At 35.1% G+C, this 26,202-nt stretch overlaps 1 protein-coding gene across 4 annotated transcripts in view; it reads right to left on the reverse strand.

Annotated features, from left to right (window-relative positions):
• Positions 1-70: 70 nt before the first annotated feature.
• The window catches only part of Ago3 (argonaute RISC catalytic component 3), a 115,899-nt gene continuing 89,767 nt past the window's right edge, over positions 71-26,202 (reverse strand). For all 4 annotated transcript variants that reach the window (XM_046468755.2, XM_046468756.2, XM_046468757.2 and 1 more), the window contains 5 exons: positions 25,372-25,566; positions 24,913-25,047; positions 21,058-21,159; positions 15,599-15,798; positions 71-15,000 (listed from right to left, as the gene is read on the reverse strand). In XM_046468755.2, the coding sequence (XP_046324711.1) occupies positions 14,892-15,000; positions 15,599-15,798; positions 21,058-21,159; positions 24,913-25,047; positions 25,372-25,566 (741 nt within the window). In that variant the 3' untranslated portion in view covers positions 71-14,891. The remainder of the gene's footprint in view (positions 15,001-15,598; positions 15,799-21,057; positions 21,160-24,912; positions 25,048-25,371; positions 25,567-26,202) is intronic.

The following is a 26,202-nucleotide window of genomic DNA, read 5'->3' on the forward strand; positions in this document are numbered from 1 at the left end:
TCCATTGTCTCACACAGGTTCCCCTTACCCAGGTCTGAACAGCTGTAATGATGACCACACAATACCAAGCTTGGAGCAAAGCTTTTCTTTTTATTGCAGTTGTTAGTGGAAGTTACACTTTAAACTCAAGCTAAGCAACACTAAAATCATTATTTTTTTTATGAGTCAAGGATTAAAAACAAATACAACACAGAATTCTTCCATTATGCAGAATGTCAGAAAAAAGAGGAGTTGTTCTGTCACGGGACATTTTAGTGACAGTTTGGCTCAGAAGGAATCACGACTATTTATTTAACAAATTATTACAAGTGACTGAACTTTTTAAAAATTAGCTTCCTCAACCCTCCAAGTCTCACCCATAAGATTTTTTTTGTAGTAATTTTTTTGGAAGATAGTTTAAAGTAGAAAATTTACTACCAAATCTTAAATACTGAAAACAAACACTTTTTGTTTAAAAACTTTATTTGTCTTCTTATCATAATTACATATAATCTTCAAGGGTAAAAATGACAGCCAAATCCATAGCCTGGCCCCCAAGTACACAGTGATAGGATTCAGCATTTGGTTTTCCTTATCATACAGTGATTACATATATATTGTAGACTTGCTTTCCCATCCACTTCTAAAAAGTTCCAATTCCTCTTAAAATGTAGACAAGTTTAGTATCATTCCATACCTCATCTGGACCCACAGCACGTTACAGATGCAGACTCACTTCCTGGTCTTAACTGATGGTGCTGTATAACCATACAACTAAAAAGGCAGCTTACAAACATTTTGAAATTATGCAGTCTTTAAATATTATAATTAATTGTTCTTACTTATGAAAAGCCAACGAAAATTATAAGGCTAGGCCAGGTATAAGACAGAGCTGCAACAGGTAGGGAAGATGAGGAAGGAGGCTTGAGAGTCCCATCATTTTGCCTTCATATCAGTAGAAATATTTGGCAAGAATATTTAGTGTGAAAAAGGTGGATGGAGAAAGAGGTTATTCTGAGTTTATGTAGTAATTCAGTTTCAAAACATACTATTATAGACCCCCCGAAATAGTAGTTCACATCTGCAATACAAATAGGCACACACGGTCAAGATGATTAAAAAGGAAAATTTAAAAGGCTACTTGTCCATCTGCAAGTGGCTCCACCCTCCCCACATGTCCTATATTTACATTTTACTCTTCAGAAAAGCCTCTTTAAAAAGAATGCTATCATCCTCCATTATTTAAGGTTTTTTAAAAAAGCAGCAGTTATCTAAAGTGAGAGCAGTTGGTAATGCTTTTGTGTGTGCGTTTGTGTGTGCATGGTGTATAATAAAAATGCTCTCTAGAGCAGATTACAATGAATGGTCCTATTGCATTTTTAGTTTCCCAAGCACTAAAGAAACAACATGTTATTATTTCCATATAAATTTAAGTAATAGTGTTCTAAACAAAATATTTACATATACACACATACACACACCACTGCTTTTTCACAACCTACAAATGCATCCATACACTGTCCATACAAATGATCTTTATTCAGAACATACAGTAATATTTTTATGCATCCATACTGAAGAGAGACATTGAAGCTACTCAATACAGCAAAAGCTGTTGAATAGTATTCCTGATCTATCAACATTAGCTACCTCACTGCAGAAGATGTACTTTTGTTCATTTTTCAAGCATAAAACTCCCCAACTCTTCATCTCCAGTACTTGAAACTCCCATTGTCCTATAAAACTAATCACAGATATCACCTTGTTAGCAATGAGTTACAAAAGTCCAACTGCCTGCAGCAAGGGAAGGCTGTATCTACAGAGATAAGCCTAAATGCTAAATGTGTCCTTACCCTGTGTACCAAAAATGCATCCTTTTTTCTTAAAAAAAAAAAAAAAATCTTGTCCCTTGCAAGAAGGAATTACTTACATCTGCAGTGATGTGCCCTTTGTAATTTCCTAGAAACAGGATCCCACTCCCCACAAAGAAAAGCATAACCTGTTGAAATGTAAGGCCCTGCCCATGATCCATGGATAACTGGATCAGAAACCTGATATCACCAATAGGTGATAAGAATTAAATTAACAGAAAGAAAAAATGGTTCACTATATATATATATTTAACTTTCACAGATATGTGATGATTGGAATTTTTAGAGTAAAGCAAAGTTCAATTCTGCAAAGCAAAAAATAATGTTAGCACACTTTCTTTCTTAAAACAGACCCTCTATTCCAAAGAAAGGTACTGAAAATCTGCCAAGAAACAAAAGGATAACCATCTGGTCCTACAACAGCCCGTGAGGTCACCGTGTAGCAAAAGTGCCTGAAGACAACAGGCCAAATCAATATTTGAGTCTCTGATGGTCTCACCACATCTCTAACTCAAAATGCAATTGCAGCTGCCATAGCACCACTATAAGGAGTTTGGTTTTTGAAAAGCTATGCTTTTGCCAAGGATGATTACAAAGAAAAATTCAGTCTGTGTTCTGGGTATCTGGCAGAGAAGAAACAGAACAGGACACATTTATAAGGGAACACCACACTATGATAAGGCCTATGTTTCTCTTATATGTTTCATAAAATGATCCATGTTAAAGACACTTTCGCAGAGGCAAACTGGAAAGGAACCCTTTGTAACCTTTGTACACTATTCTATCATTATGAATTTCGGAGAAGCTATTCTTCTGGAGATCCCAAACATTTTCACGAACATTATCTTATACTCACAACAATTTAGTGAGGTAGGTGAGGGCAGGTATTATCACTATCATTTACCAGGGGAAATAGGCACATGAGATTAAGGAAATTGCTTGCCAAAGGACACAGCACATCAGTGGTAGAACTATGATAAAATTCTAAGCAAAGGCATAAGATCCCCATAGCTTTTTTTCCTAACTGTGATATTCTATTTTTATTTACTTTTTAATTTTTGTGGTGCCGGAGATTAAACCCCTGGCTTCACATGTGCTACGCAAGCAATTCTACCACTGAGCTATACCCCCAGCACAAAACTATCACCTTTTAAATGTTTCTGCTTTTGAAAATACTTCAGGCATTCTCCTTTACAGCTCAGGCATGACTAAGAAATGGGTTGAGTACCTCTACAACTGAAGTCAAAATATGCAAATTAAGAGGAATGAATAGGCTAAATAGTGATTCATTCAATATAATTCATGTACATTTAAGAAGTAATATATCAGAATAAAAGTCATGAACTTTTAAAAGTTTGAATTGGGGAAAGATTTATTAAAAGCATAAACTAGCCTGCCACAGTGGCATAGACCTGACATCCCAGCTACTTGGGAGGCTGAGACAGGAAGGTTCAAGGCCAGTTTTGACAATTTGGTAAGACCCTGTGTCAAAATAAAAATAAAAAGGGCTAGGGATGTAGCTCAGTGATAAGAGTACCCCTGGATTCAACCTCAAGTTCTGAAAAAGAATTGAGAATAATTTTATCACTTTGCTATAAAATATTATGGATAAATTCTCTCATATTATCACTATAACTAGCAAAAAAACATATGGCTAGAGACAATACCTGCAGCATTAATACTTTCAATCTTTTTTTAAAAATTTTAACTGAGTTAGAATTTCTTTTTATCTACATTAACTATGGTTACATGTTAATGATTCTTATTATGTCTTTGTTTTACATTTTGCCCCTTTTATGTTTAACTGTGTATGTCTATGTGAGTGTATATGAGGGGAGAGACAAAGAACTTTATGATTCATAAATGACATTAAAAACACTGATAGTATCACAACTAAGAATGGTGGTACTTAAATAAACCAACACACCTGCAATCCCAGTGACTCAGGAGGCTGAGGCTAAGGATCCCAAGTTCAAGGCCAGCCTGGGCAACCTTGTGAGACCCTGTCTCAAAATAAAAAAATCAAAGAACTAGGAATTAGCTCAGAGGTAGAGCACTCCTGGGTTCAATCCCCAGTGCCGGGAAACAAACAAAAATGCTAAAACATTCTATGAAATTATAACTCCTGGCGTGTGATCCCCCTTCCCAGAGTATTTTAAAGACCTATAGAAGAATTCCACATAAACTACCTCTAAATCCTTTTTCTTCTCTTCTTTTTTTTTCCCCTAAAGAGAAAGAAGGTGTTGCAGCCTGGGCTAAAACATGAGAAAGCTCCTGGAAAACTTTAGAGAATCTTGGCAGGATAAACTAGTGGAATACAGTTAGTGCCTGCTGTTCCTGGTTTTGTATTTTTGTGTTTTTTAGTTTTTGGATCCTGGGATAGAACCCAGGTCCTCTGACATGCTAATAAGCACATGCTTTACCATTAAGCTGTACTTCCAGTCCCCTATATTTCTGGTTTTTAAATTTGAAAAAGAACACATGCACATTTGCAGGGTCATCATCGATAACATGAGATCATTCCCAGTCTGTGAAACAGGGAGATATTTGCAATTAATTACCACTGGAAATCAAGTTTGTTGCTACTAAAACCAAAGTTTACTCTTGTTAACTCCCTGGGACCAAACTGTATCCATTAGCCTGATGGGACTGTTGACCCCAAAATTCCTTCTTTTTTTGGAGTACCAAGAATTGAACTCAGGGATGCTCAACCACTGAGCCACATCCCCAGCCCTATTTTGTATTTTATTTAGAAACAGGGTCTCACTGAGATGCTTAGTGCCTTGCTTTTGCAGAGGCTGCCTTTGAACTCGTGATCCTCCTACCTCAGTCTCCCAAGCTACTGAGATTACAGGCGTGCACCACTGTGTGTGGCCCCAAATTCCTTCTTCATTACATCCTACCACTATTTCCCCAGACCCTTTGCCAGAAACACTTTTTATCTAGGTGAGACTTCCTTGTCTGGAAAGGCCCAGACTGCTGTTTTCTAAAGAAAGAAGGAGAGTGGGAACTACATCGAGAGTGATGCCATTGTTCTACCTGAGGATAAGTATTTCATTTAATCCTTCACAATAATTCAGAAGCACCTTCTAAGACTTATCTAACTTGCCCATACCAGATGCAGCTCTGGGTCTAGGACACCACTTAACACAGGTAGAGTTCAGAAGCGCTCTTCTTAGGTCTCTTTTATTGGTCCACATAGCAAGAGTCGCTCTATTAATATGTGGGTGTGAGGCAAATATTAAACAACTGTAAGGTTTCTGTCCAAGAATTCCAGCAAAGAAACCTCCTTATTCCTCCTCACTACATACTCACACAACCCCACTAGTCTGTTTCTTTACAAAGGCCCCTGTCTTCACAGATTTTTTTGTCACAGATTCTTATAATAGAGAAAGGTAGAATCACATATGCAACATTTTTACAGAAAGAGTCTTTCCTTCTTTGGTTTGAAAAGACTATTAAAGAGCTAAATTCAGGGATTGTTTGTTCTTCCAATCGAAAGTCATGAAGTGAAGATGAAAGTTTTATACACTAAACATCAAACTAATTTCCCTCTCTAGTTTTTGCTGCAGCCTCTTAAATGTCAAACATAAAGTTACAGATGTCCACACAGTCAATTTCTGGAAAGAATACAACAAATGCAAAGTTCTAATGACCAACTTTCCCATCTGTTTTCTACTCATGAGACTTTTCATGGCAGTTCTTTTTTTTGGATCGCCTCTTACTTACTGCACAAATACTTCTTTCTGAAGAGGCGAGATTCAAATATAAACAAGCCTTACAATACTTCCCTGTTTATACAGTACTGATGCCAGGTATGTGGATTTATGAAGCCAACCAGTTAAAATAAGCTCTGTGTGCCAGGTTCCCATGAACTTGAGGAAGGAAAAGGGAAAATACAGGAATAGAGGTAATTCGTCCACCAAAATTATGCGCCTGTCAACCTAAGACAATGTGAAATGTAATAAATAAAACTATTGAAATTATAAGTGCAATCAATATCCTTAAAAGAACGACTTATGCTTGCAGAAAAATATATGTCTGCTTGAAACATATTTAGTTTTTACTTACTAGTAACAAATTCCTATAATGAGTCCTAATCTTCAATGAGTACTTGATGTGGGAGTGAAGGAAATAACTCAGAGTAGTATATTATAAATTATGTAACTGGGAAAAAGATAAAAGAAATGATATGCTGACTCATCTTAAGCTGTAACATTTTATATAATATAAAAATAAAATTTTCCCCTTTATAATTCCAGGAAACTTTCCCATTTCCCTCCCTCTCTCAGTGGAAGAATAGAATACAGTACAGCACAGTGTCATACATTGAGTCCCAATAGTTTGGAATTTAAAACTTAAGAGGTTGAGATAAAAGTTATCTTTTAAACAATTTTTTTGGTGGTGCTAGGGATGGAACCAGGGCCTCATGCATGTTTTTTCTTACAGGAAAAAAAATTCCTTACCAAGCAAACTCATAGTGCAAAAATAGAATGAAAATATTTTACCTTCTTAAGGGAATATACTCTTCTCATGCACTTTATTAAAAAAATTTATATGCCAATAGAAATAATGTTGATTTATTCACTAGGAATCTGGAGTAACTATATATGCTTGAAATTAATATTCTATAATCATTTTTTCATTGCTTTCTGATTAATTCACATTCATACATTACTAGTAAAAACTTTAATTAGCTGAAATACTCTACAGAATCAGGTTATATCCGTGACACTCTCTGGCTATGTAAACTGGTACTCAGGAGTTGAATCAACTTTTTTTGAGAGGGACTGGAGATTGAACCCAGGGGTGCTTTACCACTGACTGATGACTGACATATCCAGCCTTTTTAAAAATTTTGAGACAGAATCTCCCTAAATTGCCTCCAACTTGTGTCCTCTTACCTCAGCCTCCCCAGTTGCTGGGATTATAGGCATGTGGCACCACAACTGTTTGAATCAACTTTAAAAGTATGCTAGGAAGCAGGGCACAGTGGTGCACGCCTGTAATCCCAGTGGCTCTGGAGTGGAGGCAGGAGGATCGCAAGTTCAAAGCCAGCCCCAGCAATTTAGCGAGGCGCTACTCAACTCAATGAGACTCTGTCTCTAATAAAAAATACAAAATAGGGCTAGGGATGTGGCTCAGTGGTCTAGTGCCCCGAAGTTCAATCCCCGGAATCCCCTCCCGCAACAACAAAAAAACAAGTATGCTAGGAGCCAGGCTCCTACCAATAATCCTAGTGACTGGGGAGGCCCAGACAAGGGGATTCCAAATTCTAGGCCATCCTCAGCAATATAGCAAGGCCCTTAATAACTTATCAAGGCTATCTCAAAATAAAAAAAAAAAGAAGCTGGGGATGTAGTTCAGTGGTAAAGCACTCCTCGGTTAAATTCTCGGTACCAAGCAGGAAAAGAAAGTATGCTAGGAAAAGAAAGGAGTAATAAATCTTCCATATAATTATGGAGGGAAAAATCCCATTTCAAAGTCAATTATTAATGACTTCAGGATCATCTGCTATTTATTTTCCTGACCTATAAAAATGATATCATAATCTTAATGCTGAACAATGTACCTAAAGTTAAAAAAAGAAATTAAACAATGAATTATTCAACAACTTTTCCAAAAACTGCAAACAGGTAAATAAATCCAACATGTTAGTGTTAGTTTACTACTAAGAAAAAAGAAATAAGATCTAAAAGCCCCACTTCCCCTCCACACATAGAAATCTACCTAAAGACTGTCTTTAATGCCCACTATATAAATAACGTTAAATAGTCTAAGTTATAAAATAATGTTAATGGTTTTATTGGTAAAAATCCAAACTCTAAATTAGTAGTTTGTTTGGTATATTAACACACCATCTTAATTTTTGCTAATATTACAAAGAAAGAGGAAAGCTAGAAATATCTATAAAAATAAAATACCTTAAACCAACATTGAAGCAAAATGTAAAGGTTGCACAAATTGCCAATAAATATAATCATCACAATAGAAAAATTAATCTTAAAAAAATAAACTCATAATTGCTATTAAGACATTATAAAAATGAAAAAGTTTAATGTGCATGTATATTTGCAAAGACACAATACACTCCAAATGGTCAGTGTTATTTTACTGTCATTACATGATGCAGCATATAAAGTTACTGAGGTGTGTATTTATATTTATTTTTAGTCTGCTTATTTTATGGAGGAATGCTCACCAAATTCACCAGAACTTGTTAAGTAATCATTTACTGCTGTTTACTGCTTCTTAATACAGGGAAAAATTGGTTTCTGTTAGATTACCAGATTTCTAGTAAGTATAAATGGTCCTTCTATCTTCCTTTCTTTTGCTTATCTCCTCCAAAGCCCCAATTTGCACATGTGTGAATACACATACAGTGTGTGTGTGTGTGTGTATTTTTTTCCTTTTTTCTTTTTACAGTGCCCGGGGGAATGTACCCAGGGACTCAAGCATACTCAATATGCATTCTACAAATGAGTTCTACCACTGATCTATATCCCCAGTCCCATGTTCTATTTTTAAATAACTTATCATCATGTCCTTTTAAATGTACTGTAGTCATTTTTCATGTTTCCCCCACCTTAGGTGCAGTGGGGTGGAGAGAAAGAATTTTTAGTGCAGAGCTGGGATGTAGCTCAGTGGCAAAGCACTTGCCTGCATGTTCAAGGTCCTGAGTTCAATCCCCAGTACCACAAACAAACCAACAACAACAACAACAACAAACCCCCAAAACCCCACATACACACACACAAAAAACAAAAACAACAAAAACAAAACAAAAAACCCAAACCAAAACAAAGCCAAAAACCAAAACAAACACCTACTTCAGTGTAAAAAAAAAAAAAAAAAAAAAAAAAAAGAAAATTTCCCTAGAGACATAATCATTTTGCTTGCTTTCTTAAACTGATCTCAATGATGACTTAGCTCTCCCTGTATAAGCATTCTTCCTTAATAATGATAATTAGAAAAGGTTACAGCCAGCAATCTATGCTGAAAAAAATGGAAAGGTAGCCTATGACATATAATTCCTGGCAGGGTTCTTTTCCTTAGGATACTTGCTACAATACTCATCGTCTTGGTAAGAAGTTAAGTAGATTTGCTGTTTTATATGCATTATAGGTTACCTTAAACACAGGTGAGAATTAAAAGGGTTAATCTGTTAAAATTTTTATTTTCAAATTTACACGATAAATTTGGTGAGCATTTACCTAGATATTTTACTGCATAATAGTATTCCTTGTTCCCCTGACCAGATTTAGGACAATGAATAACATTATTTATATGAAACTGTCATACTCTTGAAGTTCTAAAATAATTTGTCTTCCAAATTTTTAGTGTCATGAGAACTGAAAAATAAAATTCTACAGCACCATCTTCTGAAAAGGCACTTTCTAAGAACCGCCTTGTTTTAAAAAATGATTTAAAAATTCAATTCAAAGTCTACTGAAGAATATCTTTGCTTTACTGAGAATATAACATAGCTACATTAGATTTTGGTTACCTCAGACATTGGTTTCAAAAAGGAAGGGAGCCCAGTGATTGGACAGATGATTTGAGAAGACCCTAAATTTGTCATATTTGTTACCTAATACTTCAGTAGGGTTTGTCATGGGTAAATTTCAACCCTCCATATTAAATTTATTATTTTTCTATCTTTAATTCAAATAAAAATTGTTAACAAAAAGATCTTGGAGATTTAATCAACAGTGTAAAAATTTAGAGCACTGTTTTTGATGGGTAAAGGAAAAATTTTTAAGCTAGCAGCAGATAATAGTAGAATAAGCCTTGACTATTAAAAATGAAATACTGTAAATTATAAAATTAAATGTACCATTTTTAAAAGTAGGAAAAAAGTAAAAATATTTTTCCCTTTGTGAGATCTATCTCTTTCACTCTCCCCAGCCCTATCCCCCTTCTGGGACTTAACTTGTCATTCATTAATCACAGTACCATTTCTAATATTGTCACTGAACAAGAATGTTCCCAGTATAAACAGAAATTTTAAAAATCCCCTTTAATTTTTTTTTGGAAAATTATGTGAATTCTGTAATGATTTTTACAATCTATGCTTGGCCTATTTTTTGATTTCTATAGCTCACAAAGGCGCTTTATAAGATCAAATGAGAGGGAAATAGCAAAACAAAGACACACCCTAAATCAGGGTGATACGACCTCACTTGATATAAAGTCCCCCAACTATTACTATTGAAGCTTTAAGATATCCACAAATTCTCAAAAAGAACTAACAATCTGTATGGATAAAAAAGCTGAAATAGCATGGTGGTGCACCCCTGTAATCCCAGCAGCTCGGGAGGCTGAGACAGGAGGATCAAAAGTTCAAAGCCAACCTCAGCAATGGTGAGGCGCTAAGTAAGCAACTCAGTGAGACCCTGTCTCTAAATAAAATACAAAATAGGGCTGGGGATGTGGCTCAGTGGTCAAGTGCCCCTGAGTTTAATCCCCAGTACTCCCTCCCCCGTGAAAAAAAAAAAAAAGCTGAAATAAAGATGCTGGACTAATGATTTCTCTTTGCAGCTTGATGAGCTCATATAATTTAAGTGGCAAGGTACTGTTAAGGGCAGTCTTTTTTTTCTTCAATAGGAGAAAATCTAAGAGGATGATTTAGGTAAACATTTAACTCAGATTTAATGACACAATGAAAATTATGCAGAGTTGTCACTTATATTATCAAGTTTCCGATAGGAAGACTATAAAATGTTCTAGCCATGTCCAAACGGCTATTGAATTTCATAAAAATCACTGCTCTCCACAAAGTCATGAGCCTCTGAAAAGATCCACCCATTTCTTGATGTCTATTCTGGAATTCAGATTTACTATTGGCACAGAGTGCTTGCTCACTTTCTCTGATGCTGGGATCCTCTACCAGCCCTTTCTACAAAGTAGCAGCTCAGCTTTTATTTCCCTAAGCATATGATAAGTCTTGTCATGATTCCCAATCAGTCATGTCTGTCATCCTGAAATCCATCAGAGAAGATACAAGTCAACATTAGGTCACAGTGGATCACAAAGGATCTAGTTTGGAAAACTTCCATTGGTCTAGAAGACTGGATAGAGATGAATCTTTGTTGAGGGGCCTTCCCAAACACCCAGTCCATGCCCACTAGAATCCATTCTACACTCTCTTCTAAGCAGAGAAATAAATTAATAGGTTATAAATAAGAATATTTTCATGGAACTTGTAATATAGTTTTTCTAAGAAACTTATTAAAAGGTAACTATTAAAAAGGGCATCTGTATTTCTGTGAAAATGTGCCAAAAACCAGTACTGAGGAGGCTGAGGTACCCTTTTTCAAAGTATAAAAGTAAAAATCTATGTGTCTAAAACAGGGATATTCTAATAATAAATTGAAACTAAAATGGCAGCACCCTGTGTTACCTTGATATCTCATGTCCTCAAATCTTAGAAAAACAACAAAAAGGGTCTAATAGTAGCCTTGAATCCTGCTCATCTCCTTATTGTTTAGTGCAGTAAATGTTGACTGGAATAAATATAGCAGCTACAGTATTATAAATGTGTGGTCCTCAATGCCAGTAATGTGATACTGTAATATAATAACATACATAGGGCACTTTACATAGACAACTTTACCATCAAGAATATATATTAAATTTCTAATTATTCTGTTTTTTGTTTGTGGTGCTGGGATTGAGCCTAGGGCCTTGCACATGCTTAGCAAGTACTGTACCACTGAGCTATACACTCAGTCCAAACTCATAATTCTTCACATAAAATCATTATATCAGTTTCCGTGACTGACATTTTAAAGTCACTCTCATGAGATACAACACAGAAAACAGCAGATCAAAATTTAGCATTCATCATATAGTTAAAGAATAAGTGCAAGGGTAGAAACGTCACTGTGAGTTTCATGTTTTTTTTTTTGTTTGTTTTTTTTAAACAGAAAAGATTAGGAATTCTATCCAGAGTGCAAAAATAACTAGAACAATTTTCAAGAGGTGACTGCCACTTAGTCTTATATCTTAAAATTCAAAGCACAGGTTTCTTATAATTAAGTTTGGTATACCAACTTATTAGTAAGCAAAATAGAAATTTACTAGACATATTCTTCCAAGTTAAGAATCTTAAACCAGCAATGCTGAATAATTTAAGAGCACTCTAAAAAAGAAATCACTCAAAAGGTAAAACTTTATATTTTAGAAAAAATATTTCTCCTCTTAAAAAAGTCCTTCCAAATAGATTTAAATTAAGGGCTTCACTTTAGCCAATGTGAGCCTAAGTGACTGAAAATTAGGTAAAGTAGTAAACAGGGACATGGTATCCACAGTTGCTCCCTAAAGTCTCTCACATGAATATGTACAGATGCCACAGACAAAGGAAGATGGTTTTATTTATATTAAGCAAGCATAAACCAAGTTTTTACATTTAGGATATACTATTTTCTTTTCTTTCCTATGTTCTTGACTATATTCATGAAACTTCAATATAAAAAAACAGCCAGGTGTGGTGCATACCTGTAGTCCCAGCTACTGGGAAGGCTCAGGTGGGAGGATTACGTGAGCCTCTGAGTTTGAAACCAGTCTGGGCCACACAGTGAGACCCTGTCTCAAGAAACAAACCAAGACAAAACAAAAATTAAACAAACAAAAAACCCAAACACGTTTTAAAAGAATTTTTGGGGAGAAGATGAGAGAAGGCTTGAAGAAACAAAATGTATATACTATACAAATATTATCTTATGTAAAGTGCTTTGAAACAGTGTTGTAAATTGCATTTCAGATACTTCAAAATAATAATCATACAAAATACAGTACTTTTTTAGTTTTCTGGCAAAGGGACAAAAGACTTCATACCTGTTGGAGGACATGGGCTCAGATTTTAGGCTCAAAATACAGTAAATAGGCAATAATAGTGGATTACAGGTGTGAGAAAAACTAAAGGTCTAAATCCATTAGTTTTCATGTGCAGATGGAATTCTGAAAGGCTAACACCAATGCCCACTGGAAACGATCTGTAATACTTATACTTTGAACCAGTGTTAAAAAACAAAACAAAAAACCCTCAAATGCAATTTTTATGAGTTACAAAGTGCAAAGCTCCCCTGACTCCAATGGTACTGATAAACTTGGTTTTGAAAGATTAATAGTACTTTTTAAGTATTTTAAAGTGAAATCAATAAAACAAAAGTTCCGTAAAAAGTTTTCCTCACATTTTTAACTCATTTAAAATGATCAATGTCTTAAATTCCTTTGTCACCATCACCTTAATTTTGAAAAGAAAGTTACATTAGTGATAAATCAGCAGAAAAATCTTTTAAAAATACCATTCTGTATATTCCTGATTCATTTTAGTAAATAAAATGGGTACTTTGCCCATATGATTCTTCAACAAACATGATCTATTTTCAAATAATTTAAAAATCTTTTAAATCTTAAGCTCTTCACTAAATCAAAGTTCAACTTTATTTCTGATATTCAAGGTCAGACTCATTTAAATAATTTTACTTCCTTCGTTTTCATTATAAATTTTAAAAGACATGCATTAAAATTGAAAATTACGAAACTTTCCTTCTTCAATTAAGGCTGGATTACTTTGCCCTTTTAAAATAATGGAGGTGCCTGTTTTTCCTACTATCCATTGTAAAGATGTCAAACAGACACAACTGTCCTTTAAAACTGCTTATTGCACTAAAAATAGCAAAAACATGTTGTCGGTTCTTAAAATAAGCATGATTATATTTCTATAAAAGATGTTGCCAATACAGTTCTATAATTATTAAAGCACTATTCTAATAAATATAAAAGAAAAGGAAGCTGTACTTCAAAACACATACATATATGTTTATATATACACACATACATATATATAAAAATATATATATATGAAAATCACATTAAGGTATGAGAGGCAGCAAGTAAACTAGCAAAAAACAAAATGCACCCCTCCACAACAATCCCTTCTCTCTCTCTTTCTCTCTCTGTCCCCCCCCACACACAATTTCAGAGGCCTCAACCCTACAGAGTTCCAATCTTTCAAAATATTTACCATTTATAAAAGATTTAAGGGATTTTCATGTGTAACTCACAGAAACAGAAGGTTTTAGAATTACATAACGCATATCAGAGAGAAAAAGTGACAACTTCTGACAAGGTTTTATATTTATAGCAGCTTCAACAAACTCACTAAAGAAAAGGAATCATTTGGGTTGCTACTGCTTATGTACACATTGCACAAATGGCAAATATAAGTTCAGAGCAGGAGGGAGAGACACACGCTCATACAAAACGCAATATCAAGAGTTGAGGACTCAGAACTGTGTATGAGATAGAAGAAAGGTATAAGGTGTGCAAAATAAAATAGAAATCTATAGTTTGCCATGCTTCACATTCAAATAAATCATACATATGAACATCTGAATGTCACTGATAGCATTAATGAAAAAATGTAGACGAAGGCAAGGAAGGTAGAGAGGAAAATAAAGGTGGTAGTGAGGGGAGAATAAAAGGGAAAGAAAGCTCCCCATTGGAATGAACTACAAAATATATACACAGACACATATATATCTATTATCTAGATTCAGATATATATGCATATGAAGTATACATGTATATATTTTTAAAATACACAGACTCCTTTTACAAGAATATATGAACACACATTAATTTTTTTGCACACATAGTTGTGAACAATCACTTTGATTATTCGTATAGGTATGTGTTTTTAAACCATCATTTACTTTTTCTTTACTTTTTTTTTGCAAAGATAGTTGTGCTGCCAAGCAACTTGAGGTAAAGGCATTAAAAGGGTTAGACTATAAGAAGTGAAAACAAAACAATTGCGATACTTCCTACAGGAGACCGCACAAAAAGCAGCTGGCTGGTTTCATATTGCATAATGGTGCTGCGTTCCTCGATGAAGTAAACAATTTCCTTCTATCAACATAAGAAGCAGACATCCACACAGCACTGGCTTCTGTATGGTTGGAGGTGTCCCTACTCAATCAACTCACTCAAAACATACGTTGTGTCGACGCATCTTTCAGTTCTTCCTTGGACTTAAGCAAAGTACATTGTGCGTAAGGTATCTTGGTGAATCTGTACAGCCTTGGCAAGAGCTTGTGGATCTCGCCCATTGCTCTGTCCTGAAACGTGGCTTCCTTCAGCACTATAAGAGAAGTGGCAATGAACATAAAAACAAACCTATTCTGATATATTACTTTTTAGAAAAATTTCAGAAATACTAAAAACTAAAGACTATCTGTAAAAAATAATAAATGCTGTGTCCATCACCTAGTTTCAGTAATTAAGCTCAAGCATAATTTTGCTTTACTTCTCTTATTTCCCCAGAATTAGTTAGAAGCAAATCCTAGACATCATTTCATTTTCTCTCTCCCTCTCTCTCTCTCTCTGTGTATGTGTATCACTTTCTTTCCCTTTTATTCTCCCCTCACTACCACCTTTATATATACATATCACTTTTATTATTACTAATAATAATGGATTAACACGGTAAATCAACTAAATCACTGTGTAGATAGCATATTTCAATATAAAATCTTATCTTGGGCAATCAATTGGATTATCACTTTTCACATGGCTCATTGACTCTTCTCTGATGGCTTATGGAACTTCAATTCTAAATGGCAGTACCTTATTATAAACAGAGATACTTATACATGGAAGCACTTAGAGACATTTCCTAAGTAAATCAGACCACATTTGGATTTGGGTTAGAATGTATATTTACTATGGTTTTATGTTACCTGTCATGTTCTTTGTCCACAAGATGATATCTGGCTCTGAATGCTACCAGGTGAGCATAATACGCTGGTGCAGGTATAGAAACAGATCGTGTACAGCGTACGTAAGTGTGGCAGAGCTGGTAAGTTAGCAGCTGAAGTTCATCTGCAGTAAAGCAGTTATCATCCCATAAAACATGGTAGTGTGAAGGACGGCTGGTACCCTTTGAAGAAGACAAGGGCATATTTTGATTTCTAACCTTTTAAATAAATCTTCAGCAGAGACTATGTTATATAATAATGATTGGCACATTAATTAGTAAAATGTATTATAATTTAATAATCAACTAAAAATTTTAGTTGATTTTGGATATATACTGAAAAGGAGTGAAAGCAAGGACTCAAATGGATGTTTGTATATCTACGTTCATAGTACATTATGCACAATAACCAAAAAGGGGAAGCTACTCAAGTGTCCATCAGTGGAGGAATGGGTAAATAAAATGTATTACATAGATACAACATAACATTATTTAACTTGAAAAAGGAAGAAAATTCAACACATAATACAACATGAATAGACTTGAAGACATGTTCAATGAAATAAACCAGTCATAAAAACAGAAATATTGTATGATTCATTTATATGTGGTACCTAAATTAGTAAAATTAACAGAGAGAGTAGAATGTATTTGCTGAAAGCTAGGGGGAGGAAAAAATGAGGGATTTAGTGAGTATAATGTGACAGAGAAAGTGAAAACTTTCTGCAGATAAATGATGATGATGATGGTTATCCAACAATGTGAATATACATAATGCCAGAGAACTGTAGGCTTACAAATGGCCAAAATGGTAAATCTAAGTTTAGGTCCTTTTTTTTTTTTTTTTGTTACTGAGGATTGAACTCATGGGCACTCAACCATTGAGGCACATCCCCAGCACTTTTTCCTATTTTATTTAGAGACAGGGTCTTACTGAGTTGCTTAGTGCCTTGCTAATAAGTTGCTGAGGCTGGCTTTGAACTCATGATCCTCTGGCCTCAGCCTCCCTTGCAGCTGGGATTACAGGTAGGTGCCACTGGTGCCTGGCTAAGTTTAGGTACATTTTAACATTCACACACACACAAACCATTTAGTTGAGCTCCTGTGTTCCAGTTACTATGTATTCAAAGAAAAACAAGTCAACAAAGTAAACAATTTCTTTTCTTTTGGAAAACATTACCTATTAGAGTAGGAGATAGAGTATAAACAACTAATAAATGGTTATAGTACTACTGGTCATATGTAGTCCTTTATAGGAATACCAAAGAAAGTAAATATAGGGGTAAACATGGGGATGCTTCACTAGGTGGGAATGTGTGAGATTTGACACTCCCCGCCCCCCACCCCCAGCTTTTTTTAAGCAGTTAGGGAGATGAGACATCGAAGAATAAACAGCCTTAAAAAAAGCTGGGTATGGTGGTACATGTCTATAATCATAGCTACTCAGGAGGCTGAGGCAGTAGGATTTCGAATTCAAGGCCAGTCTCAGCAATTTAGTGAGACTCTGTCTCGAAATAAAAAAAAAAAAAAAGTGTTGGAGCACCACTGGCTTCAATCCCCAATACTGGAGGGGAAAAAAAGTACAAGGGGCATAACATTTCATGGCATATTTATAGAATAGCTAATAGACTGGTATGAGCAGAGCACAGGGGATAAGGGAAAAAAGATGAAGTTTCAAATTTAGAATCCAGCTGAATGACAAGCTAAGAAATTTGGGATTTCACCAATGAGTGGCAGGGAAAGTACTGCAGTTAGGAGAGTTTTTAGGTATAATGAGATGGGCTTGTTTTTCTTTTTAAAATAACAATAGCAATAATATGGAGGAAAGATTAGAAATAAGAAGAGGCTGAAAGCACAGTGAGCAGACAGAATGCTGTTGTATTAGTTCTGGTGTGAGACGATGAAGGTATAAAATATGGAAATGGTGTTGGCCATGGGGCAAAAGAGAAAAGCTAGACCACATTTCAACAAAAATATGTGAGTACCATTTGTTACACAATATGCAAGATTTTTTGGGGGGATAAAATTAAAAAAATTAACAAATCCTACTTCCTTCAAATGATATGCTTATAATATATATCATATATTCATATATTCAATATTTACTGAACACTGCCACATCCTATAGCAGGTAGTGAGCACACAGTAATGAATGAGACACACATTAAAGTGATGAGAGACATATAATCATAAATTAAACCATCAGAAATTGGTCTATAAAGAGAATAAAATGTAGGCTGGTATGAAAGATTATTTGAAGGAACTTTAGACTAGGTGATCAGGGAATACTGTCTCTGAGGAAACATAAAAGTGAGCTTTGAATGATTAAGGAGGGCTTGTGAGATCGGGAGAAGAGCATTTTAGGTATATGGAAAAGGAAGGGCAAAGCTCTAGCTACAGTACATGGAAGTCATTCAGTTCTCTCCCATCCCCATTCTAGTCCCAAACACCATCATCTTTTGCATGGATTATGGTCACTGACTTCTAACTAATGTTCCCAATACTACTAGTACTTCAGTAAGAGTAATTAAAAAATAACAACAACAATAATTTTAAAAACCTAACTATGCTAATTTTCTGTTTTTAATGCAATTGGGGAATAGAATCCAAATCCTTATGTTGTAGTTGCTTTTTTGTCACTATGACCAAAAGACCTGACAAGAACAACGTAGAGGAGGAAGTTTATTTGGGGCTCACAGTTTCAGAGGTCTCAGATGACCGACTCCATTGCTCTGGGTCCAAAGTGAGGCAGAACACCATGCCAGAAGGGCAGGGTGGAGGAAAGCAGCTCAGAACATGGCCACCAGGAAGCAGAGAGAGCTCTGCTCACCAGGGACAACAGTTATTGCCCAGTTAATTCATCAGTGGATCAATGCACAGATTAGATTAAGGCTCCCATAACCCAATCATATTGCCTCTAAACTTTCTTGAATTGTCACACATGAGCTTTTGGGGGATACCTCATGTCTAAATCATACCACCTTATTTTTGTCCAACAGAGCCTATACAGTCCAGCCCAGCCTACCTCTGACCTACTCACACGCAACAATAGTATTAGTGTCCTTTTGCTTCCTTCAACAGATAACTGTGTTCCACCAAAAGGGCCTGTATATGTGCCTCTGATGGGAATTCTTCCTCCTGTTCTTGGCTTGGGTAACTCTTATTCATTCCTCATGATTTTACCTTAAATGTCATTCCTAGGGAAACCTTATGTCATTTCTCAAACTAAATCACGTCCCCACTAAAATCTTTCTTCCTATTCTTCACTTTTTCTGTTTTGCATTTATTCCAATTTGTAAATTCATATTTGTGAGATTCACCAATTAATACATCCCCCTAAACTAAAAGAGGAAGGAATTGGGTTTATTTGTTCACTCATTATACCCAGTATCAACACCTATCTCAGGATATATGCAATAAATATCTATTGCTTGAAAAGCCTCTGCCTTTGGGACTTTATAGACTGCAGGGGTGTAGGTAACAAAAATATGGTTACAATGTTATTTAATAAGTCTGACAAAGAGGGAGGCTAGGGTACTGAAACAGTGCAGAGGAGGCACTGTCTGGGAGAAGCAGTCACGAAGGCTTCTGAGAGGAGTTGATGAAATATTTAGATAAGTCTTACAGCACAAGTAGGAATAAGTTAGGGAAGAGCATTGGCAAGACATGGTTATGAGAACTAGCTAGAAGCATTTCAGAATGGCTGCAATTATGTTATGTATGTGTATATGTGTATAAAAGAGAGAAGAAACCAGTTAGTTAGAGGAGAAGAAAAAATAGAAAGAAGGAAGATAAGAGGAAACAGTGATAGAGACTGAGGGTATAGAAGTGAACAGAGAAGAATACATCAGGAATCGAGTCTTCATGTTGCCCTGAGATGAGATTTCACCTTCAATGCATACAGATCACTAGTATAAGAAGCCTGTTATCTACGATGTAATTAATCTGATGGAGAAGATGAAGGCATTTAGGATCACTTTGAAACTGTACATGAAAGTAATAATAGGAAATGAAACTAAGCAGGGGAGCTAAGGATAAGGGCCTAAATAAAATACAAAAATAGGCCTGGACATGTGGCTCAGTGGTTGAGTGCTCCTGAGTTTAATCTCCAGTATCAAAAAAGAAAAAAAAAAAGAAATAAAGTAGTTAATATAAAGTCAAACATTAGGCTAAAATATGTATTCTAGAGACAAAAGTTTTATCCCTAGAAGGTATTAATTTTTTGCTTATTGACTGTTACCACTCAGCCTGAAAGTATACAAGATTACATAAAGAGGAGGAGATATAAGAACATGGATAAACTGAGCTTAGTGGCACACATCTGTAATCCCAGTTACTTCGGAAGTTGAGCAGGAGGCTCACTAGTGTAAAGTCTTCCAGGGCTAAGTACATAGCAAGACCCTGTGTCCAAATAAAATTTTAAAAAGGGCTGGGGCTATTCCTCAGTGGTAGAGTGCTTGCCTGGTATGCATGAGGCCCAGGATTTAATTCAAGTACCATAAAAAAAAAAAAAAAAAAGAACACAGGTAAATGAGTAGGACAATAATTTAAAGCCTGGAGTCTGAAATAGGTTAATATATAGGACATACAAGGCTGTGAGATGCAGCTGCACAGTAAGGTACATCTTAAAATTTCTTTCTCCTTTTCTTTGTTTCTTTTTTAAAAATCATTCTTACTATCTGAAAGCAAAGCCCCACCTCCCCAACAAACTCTCATTTTAAAACAAATACCTTTATTTATTTATTTATTCATTCATTCATTCTTCTGTGGTACTGAGGATTGAATCCAGTGCCTCACACATGCTATGCAAGTGCTCTACCGCTGAGCTACAATTGTAGCCCCACGTCTTGAAATTTCCATTTAATAAATGGGAAGAAACTGAAATAGTTTTGGGCTATGTTTGCTCAAATATCCTGGTAATGTGGGTTTACTCTCTGCTGTTAAGTTTGAGAAGCAGTTAATTAAAGATTATGTTCTACTAAAAAAAGTGAACAAATTAATGAAAAGATTTTCTGAAGAGAAAAAAAGATTTAAAATGATCTACATGAAACTTAAAGTATCTACCATTAAACTTTCTTACATGCTCAATATCTACCAGAGAATTTTTTTCTATGAAATATGATCATCAAAAAGAGGCATATGTCATTGGAACAATCAGGTACTTTAAAATTTGTTTTAAGTTTTTAGGTTAAATTAAGAGCCTACTTTAGGGAAGTTCACTCTATCAAAATAATTATCTTCTGGTATTTTCACAAAAGTAAGTCTCAAAGTAAGGGAAAGGAAGAAATTTATTTACTGAAAGTTCCATCTAATTTCATGTGGAAACAAATTCAAATACAGAGTATTTCTTTCTCTTTTTGCTAAGATATAAGAAATAAGAAATACATATAAGAATTGAAGTTTTGAATTAGATCATTTTACCCAAGGTATATGTAGGCTTACCTGTATTCCAGCATGGCTACAGAGGTAAAAATCAAACTCATACGGGTGTGTAATGTCTGTATCAACTGTTGTTCCAGCTGGGATATTGCCACTTCTTCCGACCTAGATTTTTTTGTCAAAGTTCAAACACACAAGACAAAGGTAAAAAATGTATTTAAAAGCACCTTTAAAAATGGGTATATGTGTACATATGCTGATTTCATGTTTCACTACTTTCAGCTTGAAATATTATTTAAGCAGTCATAGGGCAGACCTTATATGTGGTTCCTAGTTGTTTTTTTCTCCAGGACTGGGGATGGAACCCAGTGCCTTGTGCATGCTAGGTGCACATTCTACCACTAAGCTATATTCCCCTCAGTTTCTATTCGTAAATGTTATTAAAAGTAAGTGCTGATAAACAACAGAGAGTTACATAGTCTATTACTACTTACCTTGGAGTTGATTCCAACAGGGATGGAAGACATTTTAAAAAAAATTTAAGTTAACTTTTAGTGCTCCAATTTATGGTACCTGTACACAGTGGGTACTCTTTTTTAAAAAAAAGTATTTATTTTTTAGTTTTAGTGGACACAATATCTTTATTTTGTTTTTATGTGGTGCTGAAAATCGAACCTAGCGCCTCACGCATGCTAGGCGAGCACGCTACCACTTGAGCCACATCTCCAGCCCCCTACAATGGGTACTCTTAAGCACGTAATTTAAGTAAGCATTTTCCTTGGAGAACACTAAATATTTAGAGGAAAACATACTAACAATAACATCAACAATAGTCACCAATTGTTAACCATGTATTTATCAGGTACTTTATTTATTTTATTTATTTAAATTTATTTTTCAGTTTTCGGTGAACACAACATCTTTTATTTTTTTTATTTTTATGTGGTGCTGAGGATCGAACCCAGCGCCCTGCGCATGCCAGGCGAGCACGTTACCGCTTGAGCCACATCTCCAGCCCATTTTTAGGTACTTTAAATACATTATTTCTAAAACCTGATGCAAGTTAAGTGTTTTACCATTTGGAGAAACTAAGGTTCAGGGATATAAAATAATGCCCAAGAGCATATAATAAAGAGCCGAATTGGGATTAAAACATGTAAAAACTGCAAAGGCCCAATTTTCAAAATTTCATACTATCAGTTTTCTTACATACTAAATTTTCTTACAGAAGGGATACCATCATTTTCTCTAAGTGGTTTTGATGTGACTAAAATTTTTCAAAATTCCCGATAATGAAAAGCTCTTAATAAAACATTTTAAATGCATATTATATCAACTTAAATCTCCTTATCTTCAACACATTTAAAATCATGAACTATAAGTCTAGGATTACATGGCTAGGAAATCAGAAACTACTCTACTGACTCAGATATTATTTCTGCAATGTGAAGGACTGTTATCAGGTGGTGGTTTGAATTACTGCTGTATGATCAACCAGTTAGTCTTTATCAAGCATAAAAGAAAGAAAACAGTTTTAATCTACTCAGTTATGCCTAATACTGAAAAAAAATTAACTCTAGCTGGCTGGGATAGGACATTCCTATAATCCCAGCTACTTGGGAGGCTGAGGCAGGAGGATGGTTGCTCAAGGCCAGCCTCAGCAACTTAGTGAGACTCTATCTCAACATTTATAAAAAAGGGCTGGTAATGTAGCTCAATGGTAGAACACCCTTGGGTTCAATCCCCAGTACTGGGAAGAAAACAACCATAACAACCCAAACCTAAAAAACAACAAAACCCAAAATTAAATCTAATAAATTAGCTACACATAATATATAAAAAGTGGTATTCTATTTAGAGAGAAAGCAGAATGTCTGGTTTATATCATTGTTCTATCAGTTTCTAGATGATCTAGGGCATGGTATTTTACTTTTCTGTACCTATTTCCTAAACTGTAATTAACTCTCAGCTGTTACTAGTAGTATTATTTAGAGCAAAGAAAAGCAAATAAATGAATGGCATGACGAAACATCAGATATTCATAAACATTCAATTTAATTTAAATTTCTAGGTATAGAAATATACTTAACAAAGGTCTTTAACAATTTGGAGGCCCTAATAAAACTATTACTACTGCTATTAGAGACGTGGTATATAGTACAGTGGTTAAGAGTATTCTGGAGCCAGAACAGTGGTGCATACCTGTAATACCAGCAGCTAAGGCAGGAGGATTATAAGTTCAAAGCCAGCCTCAGCAAAAGTGAGGCGCTAAGCAACTCAGTGAGACCCTGTCTCTAAATAAATACAAAATAGGGTTGGGGATGTGGTTCAGTGGTTGAGTGCCCCTGAGTTCAATCCCTGGTACCCGCCCCCCCACCAAAACAAAAAGAGTACTCTATAACCAGATTGCCTTGATTTAAGTGCGACCTCTACCAATTACTGGCTTTATAACTATGGGAAATTATTTAACTTCTTTCTATGTGTTATAGTTTTCTCTTATACAAGATGAGGGATGATAGTTATTATCTTCTAGTGTTTGTTAGGATTAAATCAGTTAAATTTATAAAAAATATTTAGGCTAGGGATATATCTCAGTGGTAGGATAGTTGCCTAACATGTGCAAGGCCCTGGGTTTGATCCCCAGCACTATAATCAATCAATCAACCAATCAGAATGAATGAAAAAGCTTAAAACAATGACTGTTATAGCTATTATTATTTCTTCTTCTCTCTTACTACCACCATCACTACCACTGTACAGCTAGCTAACACTTCACTGAGTACTCAGTATATGCCAAATGCTGTTCTAAGTGCATTTTATTTAATCTTCTCAACAACCAATAAAAGATAAAAATTAATATTATTCAACCTTTTGGGAAAGAAAATAGGCATAAAAGTGTTGAGCACTTTTCCAAAATACACAATTGTTATACATACACAAGACAAGATACTTCTCTTAGTTTTTTCTATTGAGTTCCTTTTCCAAAGGTACATGATATTTGCCCCCTCAGATTTCTCTTGCTCCAATGTTTGAGGATGGGAGAAGATGGGATGAGGGCAGCAAGATTGCTATTTGCCTACATTGCATATAGATAAGAAGACACATTTCCCTGGGTGTGTACACTTTCCTTTCCTTCTAATTATAAAAATACATATCACACTTTATAAAATACACAAGATTATCCTGTGAACTTTAAAGGAAACATTGTTCAAAAGTTAGTTAATATTAATTTTTACTTCTTAAAAAAGCTAATTTTTACAAGTTATTTTAAAAAGAGGGGGCTTGGGATGTATAGCTCAATGACAGAGCACTTGCCTAGCATGCAAGTGGCCCTGGTTTGATCCCCAGCACCAAAAGAAAAAGAAAAGAAGATGGTACATGCCTATAATCCCAGATATTCAGGAGGTTGAAGCATGAGAATTTCAAGTTCAATACCAGCATGTGCAATTTAAGCATACCCTGTCTCAAAAATAAAAAGGCTGGGGATGAGTGCTGTGGATGTGGGCAGAATGCTCTACCTAGAATATGCAAGGTCCTAGGTTCAATCCCTAGTACTGCAAAATTAACAGATAAATAAATATACCTATTTTTTCTAAAAGTTTCTTCATAACAACAAAGTAAAATGATATTTCAAAAATTTGGAGTTACTAGAAATTCTAGAAAGTTAAGTAATAATTAACCTATTTTGATATTTCTTTATTCAAAATTTAATGGCTGAACCCCACTACTGGCAGAAGGCCCTAAATAAGTGCTTTGTGAACTCTGTTAGATAAGTTTGGCTTATAACAACATTATGACAGATTACCCTTTGTGGGGCTGAGGTTGTAGCTCAGTGCTAGAGCGTTTGCCTAGCATGTGTGAGGTACTGGGTTAGATCCTCAGTACCACATTAAAAAATATAAAATTAAATAAGATTACCCTTTCTGTCCTATCAGCACAAAATAGTCGAGTGTGATGTCTCTTCTGTACTACGATATAGGTTATTCCAGGTTGATAGTCTTTCTCCAAACTGATGCAGGCTTCTCGAATTGCTAGTAGCTCATAATATAACACCTAGAGAAATGTGATGGAAAGAGTCAACTGTTCTTTTTTACATTCTTCAAAGTAAAATAAAGATTTAGATTGAGGATTTCTTAATTTTATCACCTTATAGCTAAGATACTTCCTATTCCATTTTAATTATCCATTTTAATTATTAGCAGAATAATCAAAGATTACACATCCGTAGTGAACACATTAAAAAGGAAAGTCTACTGAAGAATCAAATTTTGAATTTAGGAACTCTCAGTTGAAAGATTTCAACTTCAGAACCAGATACCATATGGTAAGTATAGCATTTGATTACACCATAGTTTGAGGAGATCCCAGACAACCAACCTGTCTAAACTGTCCCTCTGAAACACCATCCCGATAAAAGATGATACGAGTAGGTTTGAACCGAGTTGACTTATAAAATTGAATGAGAAGTTCTCGGACCATGGATGCCAAGTCCTGGATGATCTCCTGCCTGGGTCTCTGAACTCTTACTGTGGCACAGTATCTGCTTGGGTGGGCATCCATACTACCTACAACCTAGGTTGAAAAAAGTAAAGAAAAATAGAAATTAAAATAATGAAAACTATGTGGATTTCATTTACATTTTACTATAACCTTACTATGCATCACTATTTTCTTTAAGAATAATACAAATAGATAATTCTTGGTGAATAAAAGACCTACTACAATGTCAAAACCTGTTTTCCTATAAGTAGGCTGCACTTTGTATTTAACAATTAGATTGTTTATTTATTTTGTAGTACTGGGGATTAAACACAGAGGGTTTGTGCCATTGAGCCACACCACTAGACTTTTATTTTGTAACTGGTTCTTCCTAAATTGCTGAGGTTGGCCTTGAACTTGCAATTCTCCTACCCCAGCCTCCCAAGTTACTAGGAAGACAGGTGTGCACAACTATGCCTGGTCTAACAATTAGATTCTAACTGTTTTTGGTAAAGATTAGCCAAGAAAGAAAAGGACAAAAAGACATGCATAAGAGAGTAAGAAAAAGAAAATAAGTAAAAAGGGGGACCAATTCAAACCACTGACTTCTTTTTGTATCTCTTCTACTTTAACAACCCATTCTAGAAGTCAGACTTTTTTTAAAAAAATATTTTTAGTTGTAGATAGACACAATACCTTTATTTTATTTATTTTTATGTGGTGCTGAGG

The sequence above is a fragment of the Marmota monax genome, unplaced genomic scaffold, assembly GCF_021218885.2.
Source record: "Marmota monax isolate L192 unplaced genomic scaffold, Marmota_monax_Labrador192_F-V1.1 WCK01_AAM20220418_F8-fsc00008, whole genome shotgun sequence".
Lineage (NCBI taxonomy): Eukaryota > Metazoa > Chordata > Mammalia > Rodentia > Sciuridae > Marmota > Marmota monax.